The sequence below is a fragment of the Typopeltis vanoorti genome, chromosome 19 (genome assembly GCF_054136105.1).
Source record: "Typopeltis vanoorti isolate ZY-2024b chromosome 19, IOZ_Tvanoo_1.0, whole genome shotgun sequence".
In the NCBI taxonomy this organism is placed as follows: domain Eukaryota; kingdom Metazoa; phylum Arthropoda; class Arachnida; order Uropygi; family Thelyphonidae; genus Typopeltis; species Typopeltis vanoorti.
Window position 1 is genome coordinate 64,026,189 of NC_143567.1, and position 19,725 is coordinate 64,045,913.

Sequence of the window (19,725 nt, forward strand, 5' to 3'; positions counted from 1 at the left end):
TATATATATATATATATATATATATATATATACATTTTTCTCCGGGTGTTCTCTTTCGGTTCTGTTTTTAACAAGGAAACACCGTCCATCCTCCATGTGATAATAGCAAACTCATTTTCAGGTAATCAGAAATTTTCACTTTCTCAGTACATAATAAATAAATAAATAAATAATAAATAAATACAAACCCTACCTAGGATTTAATTAAAGGAATCTCTGCTCCACGAATTATCATCAAAATACTGAAAAATTCTGTTCAATCGATATAACATGCTAAATAGCAACTTTATTGCGTTTAGACTAATTTCGAAGATTTAGTCGACTTCTTGAATTTTGAAGTTTCACTCTCATGCTTTCATCTGTATATCGCTGAGACCTAAACTTATAAATTATATCGTATTTTTCTATATCATTCTGCACATGAGAAGCCTCAGGGCCGCTTGCAAATAAACTATAGCAGCCATTTCATTGCATTACTTCTTGAATGAATTGGATAATGAAATTGTAACCGGATCATTTATCGTACTGAATAATAAATAAAGCTCATTATGATCTGTATTTTGTTTCCGGAGCTATTATCTGTTTTTATTATCACATGAGAGGTTTTAAAACCTGGAGCACATCATTCATGTGTGTGTGTGGGGGGGGGGGGATCTGGGTGTGGACAAGAAATTTAAGTAAAATCCTGTTGATGTGTTGGTTTCCGGGATACCTGGAAGACAGACGTAACCTTGCAAGAACACAATATCAGAACAGAGGTAGATCGATTTCGAGAGGAAATTAAACAACGATAACTTGATGCAGTTAGATTTGAAGCTGGACGAGAAATGGGAGATGACATGCAACTGCTGAAGAGGATATTTCTCCGAGAGTGGAAATTGTCTTAGAAAATTGACCATGTAGATATCTTCCATTTCTATCTCTTTCTGTCTAGCCAAGAGACCATACTTTGAATCTCAGTTGTATTAATATTTGCTCTAGGCGAGCAATGAATTACAGATTGCGGACACGTAGACTGATATTGTAGAACATGGTTTCGAAAAATCTGCCTTTCATCAACAACATATTTTATATTTAAGGTATATGAAGTGTAACGAGACACAAATTTCTTGGCGCGTCATTGAACTTCTGTCACTTTATCCTTATTCCTGTAGATTCCGAATACATGTTTAGACATACGTAATATAAATATGGCCATAACATTAAAAAATTCTGATCAGAGAGAATATTGCACATAAAAGTAACGCCCAATCGGAATTTTCTTAGACTTAGGGAAGTTCACTCAAACTACATTCAAGTACATACAGTAAAAATAATTGACCCCTTGGTACTTCGAATTACAATAGATAATTCTCGTCAGTGCTATAAATCTTTATTGATAGAGCAGTTGAACATATTTGGTGTCGCAGATACCTTTATTATTTATTTATTAGAAACTACGGGCGCCAACTGTGGTATCTTTTTGTTGTAAAGCGCCAACCTTCGTTAGTGTTGTTTCAACTGTTTATGACATTTGTTTCATTAGAAGCCGAGTTATAGTGCCAAGAGTGACAGTGTATTTTGTCGAATGGTCCGTCGTCAAAACAGTAAGTAAATTGTCTTTACTTTTGATTTCTGCAAGCGCCTTTTTTTTCAGATGTCCCTCTTCTGGTGGTCTCCACTCCGCACTCTGGCGCTTTGTTTCGGGCTCATACTCAGAACACCACGTTTCGTCACCAGTAACGATCGTTTCAAGGAAGTTTGAATCATTAGCTTTGAGGTCCTTGCAGTGTTCAGTTCGATACATTTTTTTTTGGTCGTCGGTCAACTTGTGGGGAAGAAATCGCGAATTCAATTTACGAAGGCCCAAACTCTCGGTCTAAATGTTGTGCACAGTTGATTTTGGAATTGCCAATTCATCTTCAATCAATCTTACGGACGATTTTGGGTTTCCTTTGATGAACTCATGCACTTTTTGTATGTTAACTTATACAAGTAGTAAACCTTCTAGCTAAGTCGGCAAGGATTAAGCCAGTGAGCGCTGAAAGCAATATATACCAGAACTATACTACCATTGATATCTTATGTTGCACCTGTCTGGAAACACAATAAAATTCACGAAAAGCCTATATAAGAAGTCATTTCCGGAAGATATAATGAAAGTTACAACATCGATCCAAATTACTACGAACGACCTCTTTATTATAGTAGGCCTCGCCCAGCAAAGAGAACTTAAGGAGAAGAAAAGCTCTGAATAGTGACGATTTCCCAATATACACTGACGGAAGTAAAACCGAAGAATACGTCGGTTGTTCTTTCATTACATACAACAGATAGTCCATTATACAAGAACGCTGCTCTAGACTACATCCTCGCAGTTCTAACAACTAAAACAGAACAACTTGCGATAGGTCATTCACTTACATATCTGTATAAGTAAATTTTGAAATTTAAATAACATTTTCTTTTAGTAAAAATTCATTTTTCCACGTTAAACATATATTTATCTCTTTTTGTTTGGAAATTTCTGGAGGACTTTTACTAATCTCGGCTTGGGAAAGTAACAAATCTCAATCCCTGGTAATTCTGAAGCATGAACCTTTTAAACACCATTAACGTTTTTAAATAGAATTGCATTTTATCATTTAACAAGTTTAAAATATTGCTAGGTTGCTCTTTGAAATAAATCGTTTAACTAAACATTTAGGTTACATTAAAAGAAACAATTTTCGGAATAACGAATACTTGTATAATATTTATGAAAGTTTTCATTTCATATTGGTTTAGAATCTCGGTATGTATTCATTCGGAGACCATTGTGTAATTGTTAATAAATATTTATATGTAGTAATTACACAGAAAACATTTAAAAATGAATCACTTTATTTCATTTTATTATATTTGACATTATTCAACACCTGATTAAATTTATTTCATTCGATCTTTGACAGTTCCGTAGAAAGGTTTATTCCAGTCATTACCACCTCTGCCCTTTGAGGATCAGTGCGTCGATTGAGTTGATGAGCGACTCATTTACTTTTACTGTTCTCAACAACTACAAAAAAAAAAAAAAAAATATATATATATATATATTTAATGATAATGAAAAATTTAATGATAAAAAAAAACAATTGATTGTGTTGAAGAGCGACTCATTTACCTTTGCTGTTCTCAACAACTACAAAAAGAATATATATATATATATATATATATATATATATATATATATATATATATATATATATATATATATATATATATATATATATATATATATATATATATATATATATATAATAAAAGATAATAAATAAGATAATAATAAATAACAATAATAAAAGAATTCAACTGCGCTAGACTGTGTGAGATCGGTAACAAGCGTCAAACTGTGAACTACGTTGTAAGTACTGAGACTTGTGGGAATGAAGAAAGAAAGTTCTTTCTTTCAATGTATAATGCAGTATACATCTTCTAGTGAGATGTGCTTTACATTATGGTAAAATACTAAGAATAGTGATCAGAGCTTTCCCCACCTTTACAATGAGTTGCCCTGGTGTTGTACCATCTTCAGACTTCAACTATGTTTCAGGCGCAAACTTAATTGTTTGCATACTTGGGATTAGGAGTTAAAATAACCAAGTTTATAAAATACTTGGTTATCCTAATATATATATATATATATATATATATATATATATATATATATATATATATATATATATATATATATATATATATATATATATATATATATATATATATATATATACAATTTTAAACGATCCAGATGAACTTCAAAAAGAAATTAATCACCTCTCACATGTCTGTGAACAAAATGGATATCATAAAAAATCTATTAAAAATTTCTTATAGATCCTCCTGGGCACTGCAATACAGAAACTACCAATTTTAAAGATTGCATCTCAATCCCATACATCAGTTCGGTCTCCCCAAAATTGGCTAACGTCCTTAAGAAGTACAACATCAGGACGTTATTCACTACAGTTCCAAAAATCTGATCTCTTATTAGCCATCCTAAGCCTAAGCATCACAATCTGAAATATCCTGGCGTATATAAACTATGGTGTGACTCTAATGTTCCTTATTATGGTCAAACTAATGGCTATTGAACTTCGTATGGAGGAACATAAAAGAGATATCTCCTATAAAAGATCACATGCCAGTGCCATGTTCTCTTCTCTAACAATCTCATGATGATTTTCAAGGTCACTCAGTTTCCTGGGACAGATCTGAAAACATTTTCCGCTGCCATGATGAATTTGAAAGAAAGATAGTGGAATCCAGGGAGATTGTCCTTAATCCTGAACATTTAAACAATAATTTAAGCTATAACATCCCTGTTAGCCATACTGCTGTAGTTCAATACTGGCGTTCTCAAGAGTCTGCTACCACGCATACAACAAACAATGCCACGTAACATAGAACAACTTGAATGTTAATGCGACCTTTTTTATTTCAATTATGTACTGCAATTTATCTGTGCTTCTCAGTTTTTTTAGACTCTTCAGTTTTTATTATAGTTTCCTCTTCCTAAAAACATACCTGATGAAGGAGGCTGTAAAAAGCAGAAACTAGTTGTGTTTTTTATCATTAAAGTTTTTAATTAATTCTCGGTTTTATCTATACATATATATATATATAATATATATATAATGACAGAAACATATGACAGATTCAGTAAAGGTGTAGTTTATTATTTATGGTTATGACAACTGATTTATTACTGCTTGCAGTATTCAAATTCCACACATTCTCTCGCTGCTGAGTAGATGGCTGATCTGTTTATGTACGATGATATAAAATCAAAAGCTACTGTTTTACACAGTGTTATTGGAAGATCAAAATACTTACACACAAGACCTTTGTTTCGATCACCGTACACGCTAATATGTTTTCATTAACTAAATTATCATACCTGAAAGATGTAAGCAAGAATTGTACATTCTACCTCCGTTTGTTCGTAATCTATATGGAATACGTTATTACGGAAAATCATGTCAATATTGTATAAAGACGGGATTAATACTTTGAAAATTTTAATTTAATGCATATGATGTTAATATTAAACAGACTTCATATGACATCTAGCCAATTACGTTACGGCTGCGATTAATTTGGTGTGAAAATCAACAACACAAAAACAAAAAAAAATCTGTAGTATATTTGGGAAAATAAAAAACACCAGCTTCTTTCTAAATGCTAAATATGTAAATTATGAAAGAGAATTTTAGGTATCGTATAGTCTTCAATTTTAGTGAAATGGAAAATTAAATAGAAAGAGAGAATAGATTAAGTAAGATGGATAGAATAGAGAGAGAAGGGGATTATTAAGAAAGTTAGAAAACACCAGTATAAAACGGATATTAAAATAACATATGATAAAAGAAGACAGCAAGATAGAATTTGCTGTTATGTGAAGAAATGCGTAATCAAACAAGTACACGAATTCTATGGACATTCAAAAAAAGAATGGTTGATGAAATATTTTATTTTAAGTAAAAGTGGCAGAAAAAGTCTGAGGATGATAAACATAGAGTATGGGTAAGTATTATTTGTATGGCTTTAGAAGAAAAATAAAAGTGTTTATGAATTCAAAGACCTTGTCCACGTTATAGACTTGAGTCGAAGAAAACTGTTCACCTCAAACATTGTTGTTAAGAAATTTTAATTCAAATTTTAATTTAATTCAAAAATTAAAAAAAAAATGTATATATATATAATATCTATATATCTATATCTATCTATCTATCTATCTATCTATATATATATATATATAGATATATATTTAAAAAATCTCTCTCTCTCTCTCTCTCTCTCTCTATATATATATATATAGAGAGAGAGAGAGAGAGAGAGAGAGAGAAAGAGAGAGAGAGAGAGAGAGAGACATTCGACACATGAACATTCGATTAAGATTTATAAGAAAGGATTAATCTGAAATTATATTAAACAGTTTATTTCATTATATCGTGAACTATACTATATATATATATATATATATACGTGTCACGTGTTTGTAGCCGGTATAAATTGCAGGAATATGATTCTCCTGGATCAGTGCAACTGTGTCCAGATGAAATGGCTGAGAGAAGGGAACTGAATGAGTTGAGTCTGAAAGCGGCGTTGTCATAGGACGCCATGTAGCAAGCCTATCTGTACGGAAAATTGTTGACAAAATGTGACATCCGGGGACAACTATCAGAGATACCATATTGAAATGGAAGGCAATGATAACGGACACAATATGGTCTCAGTGGACTTTTTTCCAAGCATCACACACACACATGCTTTTTCCTGATTTGGTAAAGCACATTGGTAAAGAGTTAAATGACATCAGTACTAAAGAATACAATAACAACGTTACAACCACTACAAGCAGATACTTATGTAATTCTTGAACTTCATAATCGTACTTTCAATCTCCTGAGAACCACTACATTATTCCTAGAAATGTAACATTATGTGTTCGTTCACTTCAATCTTTCATCCTCCCCATTACATGGTTTGCCTAAAACACATAAGGAAATCACTGACCTCAGACATTTCGTAGAAGACGTTGATTTCTTTTCTCAACAATTCTGAACACTTTGTTTCGATTGTTAAAGACATTCATCTTTCAAAAGATGAAGTCATTGCACGTTTTTATGTTATTTCCCTCTTTAGCAAGGTGCCTACAGAAGAGGTTTTAATTCTTTGAAAAGATATGGTATCATAAAACTCACGTCACTCCTGACATATTTGGTCAAATCTGGTTACTTCCTTTGTGAAAATTCTATTTACAAACACAACGTTGGCTTGACCAAAGACAACCCATTATCTCCTATATTAGCAACTTTTATGTGAAAACTTTGAGGAAAAAGCAATCAGTTTCTTCCCATTAAAACCAAGGTTATGAAGAGGTACGTCGATCATGAATTCCTAATTTGGAGTCATGGACCATATTCTTTCAAACAGTCCCTCAACCCTATCAATAATCAATACTCACAAATACAATTTACCTCGGAACTGGAAGTAAACGATTCTCGTCCCTTCTTTGATATCAAACTTACTTTTGTGTGAGAAAACAAAATGAAGATACCTGTTTAAAGAAAATATGCACGTTCCAACTTCCATTGAGTCGCGTATGGAAGAACATGTTAGAAACATTACCCACAGCAAATCTGTAGGTAATGTTTCTCTAGTGTCAGAGCACTATGTAATCACGTTCTTAATTCTGCTGGTCTTAAATGATGAATGTAATTCATCCAGTGATCTGGAACAAATCAGAAAGCATTTAAGATGCTAGGATGAGCTGGAGAGAACTGTGAAGTGAACAGAAATTGTCCTCAGTCCGGTCTACCTTAATACTAACATTAGCCGTAACCATCTGATTGTCAATCTTCAGCTATCCAATTTTGGTGAACTCGAGATCACGCCAACGTGAACGTGCTCAACAATACTATGGCATCCAGAATAATTTCAAATGTCAGAAATACATTTGCAAGTTAATTTCACGTTATGCACCCGATGAAATCTCCCAAGAAGACGAAACTAGTTGTGGGCGCAAATAATAAATTGTATTTCTTCCCTTTTGCTATCTATATATCTATCTATAGCCTAGATTTCTATACATATATATAAAAAGACGGTTTCGACTTTTAATTGAGATCTCGTCAGTGGGAGCCAGACCTGAAAATGCCAAAGATGAAGTAATGCAGAAACCGGTCTCGGTAGCGACCATTGCCTTTAATGCATACAACCATACACCTTCGCAAGGGGATGTGCTTTACATTAGGAGAAAAATGCTAAGGAAAGTGATCAGAGCTTAATCCACCATTACCACGAGTTGCCTCAGTATGGCACTACGTTACCTCGAGTTGCCTCAGTATGGCACTATGTTACCTCGAGTTGCCTCAGACTTGCACTACGTGCAGGTGCAAGCTTGACTTACTTGTCTATTTGCTTACTTGGGAAATAGGATTAAAAACCAAGTTTATATAAAATTACTTGGTATCTTGAATACATAATATACCCAAGTTAAAAAACTTTCTACATCTATCTCTGATCCTGAGATTTTATTTAATAAGGTCAAAGCACCTTGTTTATATAATATTCATAATCTCTGCATTATATTAACTTTGGCATTTTCAGGTCTGGCTCCCACTGACGAGACCTCAATAAAGGTCGAAACCGGTTGGAAGCTTGGGTGATGAATGGCAATGCTGTAGCCCGTGAAGTTTTAACTGAGGCTCGGCTGTTGCTGTCACCCAGGGCCTGCGTGGTGGGGTAATGGATGGCGATGCTGTAGCCTGTGAAGTTACCTGAGGCACGGCTCTTGCTATTACCCTTCCAGATCTTCTAGGTGGTGGGGGAGCCTGCTACGGTGTAGAGCCAACTGAGTTTCTGATCCTACAGGCCGCTCATTACTGGGTGATCCAGGGGTTACGAGTTTTTGGAAAGGTATCCCAGCAATTAAACAAAGGGAAAACGGTGGGTAGTGACTATTGCCTTTAATGCATAGCACCACACATCTCCGCAAGGGGGATGTGCTTTACATTAAGGGAAAAATTCTAAGGAAAGTGATAGGAACTTAATCCACCTTTACCACGAGTTGCTTCGGTATGGCACTACGTTACCACGAGTTGCCTCAGACTTGCACTACGTGCAGGCGCAAACTTGACTTATTTGTCTGTTTGCTTACTTGGGAAATAGGATTAAAAACCAAGTTTACATAAAATTACTTGGTATCTTGAATACATATTTATGCCCAAGTTAAAAAAACTTTAATATATTTAAATAAATTATATATATATATATATGATGTGTGTAAAAAGCTAGCCAAAATCACAATTGAAGTTACTCCAGAAAAGAAAGACATATCACCTTTTCTAAGTTGGTTGAGTAGTTCATCTAAACTCTTATTGAAATGTTCTGAACCGATCGAATTCATATCAGCTACTTGATTAATGAAATTCTCCAGGAATGTTCTTATATTTTCTGTTAATCTAATATTTAAGCCGTTCAATTTCTTTACTGCCTCTATAGCCTGTGGGTAAGAAGAATTTAAATAACAAGAAATAAATATTTGTCTTCTATTATTTCGCGACATTTGAAAGAGAAATAACTGCAATTCTGTTAATACATAAATTATAAATAACTCTATATTAAGGAAAATCCGATTTCATTAACATGCCTACAATACACTCAGCTAAAAATCTTGAACGTTGCTGTGATAGAATGTTGTATATACTACGTTAAGAACAATAGCTCAGGATGTCAGGAGAGAATATGGCTATTTACTGAGTATGCATAATAGCGTCAAACCTTTAATGGAGGCGTTTATTTTTGTACTTAAGAAGATAATTCGACAATGGGTAACTTAACTATATTAAACTACAATTGTTATGTACGAGTATAAGTTAGAAGCTAAAGTTTTATCTATATTTCTATAGTGTCTATTTATTCGTTGTTTTAATAAAATGCCTAAGTTACTGAAAGCCAACACGTGGCAAATCTGTGACAAGAACAGTTAGAATCGGAAAGTTCTATGGTACAAAGCCAAAGTATTACGAGCTATGTTTATTCCCATGGAGTTGAAGTTTTCCTTTACTTTTAATAATGACTGAAGTCCTTTGAGTCACATTAATATGAGCAGAAAAGAATATTCTTTGCGACATACTTTCTAATTAGGAATAACTTATTATTATTATTATTATTATTATTATTATTATTATTATTATTATTATTATTATTATTATTACTTGACACATCCAGGGAGTCCACAGACTCATCAAGGGAGGGCACCTCTCCACAACTCTGTCTCCACCAACTCACCACAACTACATCAATGCCATCTACTGCCGACCACCACCACCACTGGTATTTCCACAGACTCACAAACATCCATGTCCAGAGAGGGATTTGAACCCCCAGCCTTTGGAATAGTGGTAATGGTAGAGTTATCTGTTTTTTGTGACAAATCATAATAAATGAGATAAATAGTTTATCCGTTTCTTGTCGTATGTATACTTGCATATGTGCATACAGATGTTCACCTTCTTCTGCAGACATATTTGTATAGTAATTGTAATGGCTATTTTTCTTGTACTTTAAATTATAGAAATTGTATTTTTTAAACCAGATTATACACGGAGTTCAATCAATTCCTGATATTACTCTCACTTAGACTTCAAATACACGGAGTCAATTTTGTTTACGTCGTTTTCCCTTTGTTTTTATTTCCCATTTTTCCAACTCTTTCGGTGATTTGAGTGTAAATCTAATGTGACAGAAATCTTACTTGACAAGTATTGTACAAATAAGAAACAAATGTTCAAGAATATCCATTACGCACGTCTTTAATATTGATCTTCACTCCATATTCCAGTAGCAAAGTAATAAATTTGGTATGCTTCAGGGTTCATGAAACGCGTCAAATGTTTTATTTTTTTTTATAAATATATAAACGTAATACACCCCCCCCCACACACACACAAAGAATTCTGTAAATACTCACCATTGCTATGATATTCGCTCCGATTGCACTTCCTTTTCGTAATAGATTTAGAATCGTATCCAACACTGGTTTCACAATATTCTGAAATACAGCGTCTATGATTTTGTCCAAACTGTAAAGATTAAGTCTTCATGTAATCAAATGCACACATAATTAGTATTTTTAACATCGTTTATTAATTTACTTCTCAGGATAACTTTTCAAAAATATGAATTGTCTAAATAACACGCTAATAATAAACGAAGTTCTGAGCATAAACTGACCTCATTATTATATCAAATTTGGGTATATGACTATGGAGTTTTGAAAACGATATTTGTGTTACTATAGCCTGTCTATCCTTCAATGGAATATCCGATTTCAATTGGAAGTATTTTTAATTTCAAGCAAACCTCAAATAAGACTTCGTGTACAGTGATGTTTAAACAATTGCTTTTTAATTTTTTTAGCACAATGCATTATAAGACATGACTTTCTTATAATATATATTGTATTAGTTGTAAACAAGGTAATCAATCGTAAAATAAAAGGTAATATTTGACTAACACCTTTATTTCACTCTGATGTTTATTACTCGATCATTCATTATCTTCAATTTACTTTTCTTGACGTTTTGTGGCGTATCTATGTCCTTCATACACGTCTACATAATGCTGTAACTTTTGAAATGGCACAAGTAAACCTATAAAGTCTTGTTACTGTTCAGAAGATGGCAATATTGTTAAAAGTCAACCCCCTTTGAATCTTTTTAGCTACTGTCTAATAAATGATCAGATTCTTCATTAGATCTCTCCCACAGATATTTTCATTGGGGCTGAGCAACAGAATTTTGTTCATCATGCCTCTTCAACTGAACAGTAACACAAGAGACAACTGAACATCATTCTATTACAGATTAATTATTCACTCAACGAACCAGGGGCGATGCTGGTCTTGAAATTTACTCTTGCTCCTTGTTATCATTCAGGGAGTGAGAGATGTGATTGAAGTCTGATTAGCGGAATAATGAATTACTGACCCATTAAAACTATATATTTAGAAATTTATGTACATTTAATCTTACAAATACAACATTTATTTTACAAATGATATTCTATCTTTTTCAATTTATCTACTTGAATACAAATTCTACCCTACCGTTCTTCTTTATGAACTGGTCAATAACATCGTCATAAAAAGTTGGTTGTAACTTAATTTTCCCAAGCAAAACGCACGTTTGTAAAGGCTGGCTGAAGTTCACTTGCTGGAGTTACTTTGACTGCGTATGGCCTGTGTTTAAGCAACAGAGTGAGACGACGTGAAATGGCTATGTGCGCGCATAAAATCACAGGGCTGCTGCGAGGACCTGGAAGCTCCTATAACCGAGCAAGCCAAGGCAGCTTTGACAAGACGAGCAAGCATCGGGCGTCGATACAGAACGCAAAGCTCAATTATTGCTCCGCAAGCTTAAGACGTCTTCAGTCTACAAAAATAAAAGCCTAAATGGAATGCTTATAAATGCATGCATTTATTAACAATTAAATATTACTTCTTTCTCAATTAATGAGCTTGCGCAGCAAGCATGGAGAATTCGCCACTTCAACGACCTATTCCAATTCATCTTTTATCCCGTCGACTCTATGTCGACGGGATAAAAATCTCTGTAAAAAATCTTTCCTATAAAAGTATTGCATTGACTTTCACGTGCAGTTTTTCAAAAAGATTATCAACAAGGTACTTCATCTTAGGTCCCGGCACACACACACACACACACACACACACACAAACGGTATTACTTTGCTGAGGATTTGCGGTCTATTGTTTGTAGGGGGATATAAAAATACAAACGATAATCCAATTGGAAACAGTTAAAATGTTTTAGATTTAGAAATAATACAAACAAATTATATTTTGAAATAAATATAACTTTTTATGATTTTATGGAAACTTTAATAATTGATTTTATTATTGGAAAAGAATTGTCATCCTAGGGAATATTTCTAGTTACTTAGGTGAATTTGTTACATCAGTTTTTTGGCAGTGGTGGTTGTACATCTATATATAAAGTCCTTTTCGGTATGCTGTAAGCATGTAGAAAAGAACTGACTTAGTTTTTAAGATAAAGTATGATTTTTTTTGAAACAAAAAATGTTGCCCTTTAGACATGCAGTTACGTTTTCCTTTAAAAACTACATACTATTGCTATATACCAGCAATAGTAGTATATAGAGATTCGGATATGTTTACGGGCAAGCGGGTTTTTGTATCGTAAACTAAAGAAATTCGACCGTAGAACCCACACTATTCCAGACAATAAATAGAGCATTTAGATTAGAGACCAGTAGATGTCGGTACTTATCAGCAGTCTCTCTTCACTGGATACAGTGTATAATTAGTGCTAGTCTTTGGCTATACGTGGAGATTCAACTTCCCCTTCTCTCCAAAATTAGGCCTTTTTAGCCATGACATTTGGTGAGCGGAGTGGGGGTGGGAAGTTGCTCATTTTATAGTACTGATAGATCACACTTCAAGTAGCAGAACGAAAGAAGAGCCAAAAAAAAGCTTGTATTTATCAAATATTTGCCTGCAAAAACTGGAAAATAAACCCTTTTCCATTCCATTAGGTATTGGTCCTTGTGACTTCTTACCGACACTACGGAACTTGTATTATACAAACTTCGTTTTTTATGATTAATTATATTTCTGCATTTTTCTCCATTCTGCGGAAAAAATGTTCTGCTGTTTTTCACAAGAAAACACCGCCCAACCTCTATAGGATACAAGCATATTCATTTTCATCTAATCAGAAACTTTCACCTTCTTTTTTAGTAAAAAAAGAAGGAAAAAAGCACTTTAACTAGGATTTAAATAAACGTTTTAGAAATTATCATCAAAATACTGAAAAATTCTATCTCATTACCATAACATGCGAAATAGCAACTTTTCTGTTTTTTTTTTTGTCCGTTGCTTGTATTTTGCAGTTTCACTCTTTCGCTTTCATTTATATATCGCTCAGTTAAGAATAAAACCACACCCTAAAACTTATCGTAATTTTCTATATCATTCTACACATGAGACGACTCAAGGCCGCTTGCAAATAAATTATAGTAGCCACTTCACTGCATTACTTCTTCAATAAGATCAATAATGAATTGTAACTGATTCATTTAGCGTATTGAATAATAAATAAAGATATTATGATCCGTATTTTGTTTCACCATATGCCTGGAGAAGGAGTGTCCTAGGTTCAATTCCCGTCCTTTGCGTCCAAGGTTCAATCTTGGACGCAAAGTAGGAATTTTTCCCCAGTTTATCCTGGGGTTTTCCATCCCACAAACAGGCAAACCGGACCCATGAACACACAGGCTACACTCATAGGATATAGTACGGCAAGGAGGCAACGGGAAACCACCTTGCTCATAATCATTTCCCTAGTATGGTAGCATAGCTGTTCCTACCATCCGTATGGATGAAAAGAAACTAATCATCATCATCATTTTGTTTCGGGAGCTTTTATCTTTTTTTTATCATCACATGAGAGGTTGTAAAACCTGGAGCGCATCACTCATGTGTGTGTGTGAGGACAGGAAATTTAAGTAAAATCCTGCTTAAGCAGTTTCTGGGATACTTGGAGGACAGATGTAACCTTGGAAGAACACAATATCAGAACAGAGGTACATCGAATTAACTTGATGCAGCAGGTTTGAAGCTGAATAACGAATGGGAGATGACGTACAGCTGCTGGAGAGGTAGCCACAAACGGATATTTTCAGATAGTGGTGAACTGATTTACAAAATTGACCATATAGATACCTTCCATTTCTCTCTCTCTCTCTCTCTCTCTCTCTCTCTCTCTAGCCACGAGACCCTAGTTTGAATCTCAGTTGTATTAATATTTGCTCTACGCGACCAATGACCTGTTATTGAGGGTAAGACTGCTAACCTACATACTGAAACCTCTAAATTGATTGATATATGTGTGTGTGTATATATATATATATATATATATATAAAGTCAATGAAGTGTGCAATGGAAGCAATCATTTCTTGAATTTCTGTGACTTTATTCTTATTCGAATAGGTTCCGGGTATATTTTTAGACCACCATAATATACATACTGCTATAACATTACAAAAATTAATAGAAAAAAATATTACAAAAAATAACGTGCATTCAGAATTTTCTTAATCTTCGGCAAGTACACTCAAAGTACATACAGTAAAAATAATTGAAATCTTGGTACTTTGCATTACAATAGACAATTCTCATCAGTGATGCTATTCATAGAGCGTACGTAGAGCTGCACCTTTCATTTGACAGAAGCAGATTCGAATTTCGTTTATGACACGTAGAGTATTTATAACGCTCGTGAACTGAAGATGGGTTTGCAGTTTTCATAAATAGGTGGAAGAGATTTTCTTCCCTTACTCTCGGATTTTTTATTCGACAAATAATGGCCATAAGCAATTTAGAAAAAAAAAAAAAAAAGAAAGACTCTAAGCATATTGTGGATTCTATTTTATTCTAATGCTTGGCGATATCCATAAATGTGTGTTTAACAGAAGCAATCATTATTTGTTTCGTTATAAGAAAGTTCCATTTAAATAAAATAATGGAAAATAAAGAATAATAATAGAACAATATTTTATTTAAATAGACATTGATATACCGACAATTAGAAGAAATGCATCAATCGAGAATGCAGGTGTTTCTCCAGAATGATACATTTCTTCTAATCGTCTCTATATCAATGTTTATTTGAAGAAATTAATGGAACACAAATATTTCTCTTCCTTCTAACAGTATGTCTGAAGTTGAAAATTAAGAAGTTAGTTAAAAACATTAGAACCTATTTGAAGAAAAAATTAAGAAAGAAAAATTTTCATATACCAGTTTAATCATTTTAATCATATAGAAATAGAACGGCTTAATATAAAAACAATGCTAAATGCAGCAGCAAATGAAAGTTTAGAGAAGACCCAAAAAATTCAATAAACGGAAAAAAACTGAAGATCTGGGATGATGCAATCAAAGCAATAATGAAAATGAAAAAAGAAGCCTATCACAAATGGTTAAAGCAGTAGAAGATTAGAAGATGAAATAGAATATAAAAGAATAAGAGCCATAGCTAAAGGAGAAGTCAGAAAAAGACAGGTAATCATGGAACAAATTTGTTTCTAATTTAGACCATGATTTATATAAAATAAGACCCAATGTATACAATATTTTAAAAACACTTAAATGCAGATACTATAGAAAACATAAAATTAAATATCAAATTGAAATTAGAAGAATTTCTAAATTACAACACAGAATTGTGGACAGACAAATATTTAAAAAAAGACAACTGGCAAACATTTAATGAAAATGAAAAGGAAATAACTAAAGAACAATTAGAAATCAGCCTGAAAGAAAGAAGAACGTAAAATCACATGGAGAAGATAAGCTAGGTTCAGAACTATATAAATATGCAGGAACAAGATTCAAAGAAAGATTATTATTATTTTTAAATAAAATTTATTTAACTGATAACCCCCAATAGAATGGAAAAAAGCAATTGTGATTCCTATCTTAAAAAAGGTAATAGAGATGACACTAAAAACTGTAGAGGTATCAGTATACTAAATTCCTGTTACAAAATATATAGCAGAATCTTAAATAGCAAACTAATGAAATATTCCGAAAACTTTATTTTAGAAGTACAGAATGGATTTAGGAAAGGACGATCATGTATAGATCCGGCCTTTTGCCTAAAATTAATAATAGAGAAAAGAAGAGAATACAATTTAGAAACACATATTGCATTTATTGACTTTAAAAAAAGCATTTGACAAAGTTAAAAGAAACATTTTATTTAACATATTAAATGAAAGAAAAATACCAAATAATATCCTAAAAGCTATCATAAGTATATATGAAAATAATCAAATACAAATAAGATTAAATCATGATCTATCATATACCAGAGAGATAAACCAAGGGATCCGACAGGGATGTCCCCTCTCAGCAACTCTTTTTAATATTTACTTAAATGAAATAATAATAAAATGGAATAAAATTTCCATCAAGGTATTAAAGTTTCTCGTACTGTGATCTTAAATACTCTTCTTTTTGCCGAAGACCAAATAATAATTACAAATTGTTATTTGTAATTATTATTTGGTAATATAACCTAGATAACCTACAGAAAGCTATTTTAAATATAAATGAGATAGTTGAAGATTATGGTATAATAATATCATCAGAAAATCCAAAACTACGGCCTTCAAAGGACAAGATCTAAGATAGTAATAGACAACAAGATCTTAGATCAGTTGAATTCATTTAACTACCTAGGATGTATGATCACATACGAAAATGAAAGAGATATGAACGTAAAAAGTACAAAATATTTACAAATGACAGGTGTAATTAACTCTATATTTAAACCAACCCTAGTTCAAAAACAAACCAAACTGAAAGTATACAATACATTGGCCATACCAGTCTTAATGTATGGAAGCGAAATCTGGACAATAAAACAAAAAGACAAACAAAGATTAACAACAGCAGAAATGAAGTTTATGAGAAAAACTGCAAAGTTTACCCTATTTGATCACAAAAGAAATGAAGAAATTATGAAAGAATTAAAACAAGAACCAGTAATAGAAAAAATTAAAAAATATAAACATAAATGAATGGAACACGTTCAAAGAATGAAAACAGAAAGATTACCAAAACAAGCATTGAAGTACAAGCCATTAGGAAAAAGAAAACCAGGACGTCCTCTTAAACGATTCAACGATGACTTCTAAGGCCGGAACAGGCTACGCTAGGCGTAAATACGCATGATGATGATGATGATCATACAAAATTATCGATAGCATAATGTGAAAATCTGCAGGTTGGTACTTACATGTAATTAGAATTCATCAGAAGAAGCGAATTTTTGTCCCATGGTTCGGATTGGGTGTACTTGTCAATAACTGAAAAAGAAATAAAACTTCGTCAACCGTTAAATACTGGATCTCATTACTTTCATAGACTTCGTACTAAAATTATATATTTAATCCTTGATGAAATATTTTCTTTCTCTGACTGACTTTGTGTTTCTCTCCAATGTATTGCCATAATATCAGCCGAAAAATTAAACTAGGACTGAATATTTTGTATGATCGCCAAGGAAATGCGTATTATGTATTTAAGACATTAAGATTTGACGATGTAGTATAAAAACAATATTGTAACAGTGATACAACTGGATGTGTATACTACTTTTGGATAACATTGGCACTTTGCTCACTGGAAATGGCTTCCACTGACTTTGCGTTCTCTTGAATGTCGATAAGAATGCGATGTGTTTGGCATCAGTAGGGAAAAACAGTTAAACTAGGAAGCGTAGTGAAACGTGAAGATGTCGATGAACATAAATATGAAATGGCAGTTTCTTAGATCCAAAAAAAGTTATGAAATGAATAAAAATCCGCAGTTTTTAAATTCATTTCAGTCGTATTAAAAGAAAGTGAATGATGCAATGTTGTGGTTATTAAGATTCCGATAGTTATTTTGCAAAGGTTAATAACCAAAAGAATTAATGAAATGGCAAAATATATTCTTTCTTGTCCTTGTCTGAAAGATTCTTTATTTTAATAAGTAGTACGTTGTTTTTATTCTGAAGTTATGAAATTTGTTAGACAAATGACAGGTTCTCTGAGAATAATTTTTGAATCTAAATTAACATTAACACGTACAGGTCGATGGTGCATGCTCATAAGTGCTTAAGAACGTAGATATAAACCTCCGTATTTTTATTATAAATTTGGTTTTAAAATGTTTTTTAGGTCATTATTTATATGGAGTGATTTTAGAAAAAAAAATAGTGTTTCCTTATTCTTAACCTTCTTCCTTATTATTCGTTATTATTACGCAGAAAGCTGTAGATCTGCTGAAAGTTCAGCGTATGTAGGCTCTTGCATTTTCGACTACAACAAAGAACAGATTTTTGCAATTTGTTTTCCTCTAATTATTGCATTTTCAACTATCAGATAGTTTGATATGCTCTATAAGAATTTGTAATATTTTTTCTTATATTGTTGTGATATTTCTACATGTTGCTTCACCAAATAGAAGGCGAATTCAACATGTTTGAGTAAACTCAATTGGGAGATTTAGTTTTAGTCATAAATTATCATGTATGTATGAAATTAATTATTATTTACTAAGCTTTAAGAGATTAACGCATATAGAAAATTACATACAATTACGTAGTTAATATCATCAACGTCTGTTTTTCATATGGTGCAGCTCTTTTCCCGTCATTTTCGAGTCTTTCTCCGTTTTGCTTATAAAGTGGTTTGTTGCACAGCAATATTTAACTGAAGTCGATAATATTTGTCTTGGGAAAAATTTCTGTTCACGAAAACGCAAAACCGTAGAGATTTCCCAATTCGTATTACTAAAGATAAAAGTCACTCCGCTTACTTTAAATAATGAAGTGTAATAAAAAAAAAAGGCATTATTACCTTTACGAATTTTATCGACGATTTCCTGCAAATCTGCCTTATCATCATCTCCTGGTACAAAATCTATCACTTCGTTTGCCTTATCAAGCAAGTTCTTCAATGCCTTTGTCAAGTTTGCTGAAAATTTACCAAACAATACAGCGTGACTCTTAATGAGATCTAGCGCCTGTGGACAAAGGAAATAAAATCAGGTAAACAGGAAGATAAAAGAAATTTCTCTGATCTAATAAAGTTGAAAACAATAAATTTATAAATGGTTATTATAGGAATCAATCAAAGATAAATTATGAAACAGTTTCATTATGCATCTGCAGTGCAGTTGTTGTGCGTAAAGCACACTTGGGCGTTTAATTGTCAATATCAGAGAATTACGAAGTGAATTAAATAAGATGAATTTCATCCCCAGTGTATGTATATCCACCAGCCGTCTATTGGAGATCTGGAGTGACTTGAAGTTTCCATGCTTGGTCCCTAGAACATTGTTTCCGGACTCTGTATAAGATATATCAGACAAAAAACGAATCATAGGGTTGCAAATAATCTTTTGTGAATGGGAGCAATATATAAAAAAGTTTTTTCCAATTTATATTTTGATAATTGCGTTTTCTGAATGTGAAAAAATCAGCAATAGTTTCCTTCTTCACTGACTTATTGTAGTAAGAGAGATTTATTGTGCTTGACATTAAATCTCTCCACTAACATTCCACTAACTCTTAGTGGAATGTCTATCTAAAAAACTTCTCAATGTG

The 19,725-nt window shown here is 32.7% G+C and overlaps 1 protein-coding gene across 1 annotated transcript in view; it reads right to left on the reverse strand.

Moving 5' to 3' along the window:
• Positions 1 to 2,841: 2,841 nt before the first annotated feature.
• LOC150096183 (uncharacterized) overlaps positions 2,842 to 19,725 on the reverse strand; it is a 42,321-nt gene continuing 25,437 nt past the window's right edge. The window contains exons 8-12 of the mRNA XM_090409408.1: positions 18,977 to 19,142; positions 17,371 to 17,440; positions 10,496 to 10,607; positions 8,863 to 9,025; positions 2,842 to 3,034 (exon numbers count right to left, since the gene is read on the reverse strand). Of these exons, the coding sequence (XP_090265534.1) occupies positions 3,009 to 3,034; positions 8,863 to 9,025; positions 10,496 to 10,607; positions 17,371 to 17,440; positions 18,977 to 19,142 (537 nt within the window). The 3' untranslated portion in view covers positions 2,842 to 3,008. The remainder of the gene's footprint in view (positions 3,035 to 8,862; positions 9,026 to 10,495; positions 10,608 to 17,370; positions 17,441 to 18,976; positions 19,143 to 19,725) is intronic.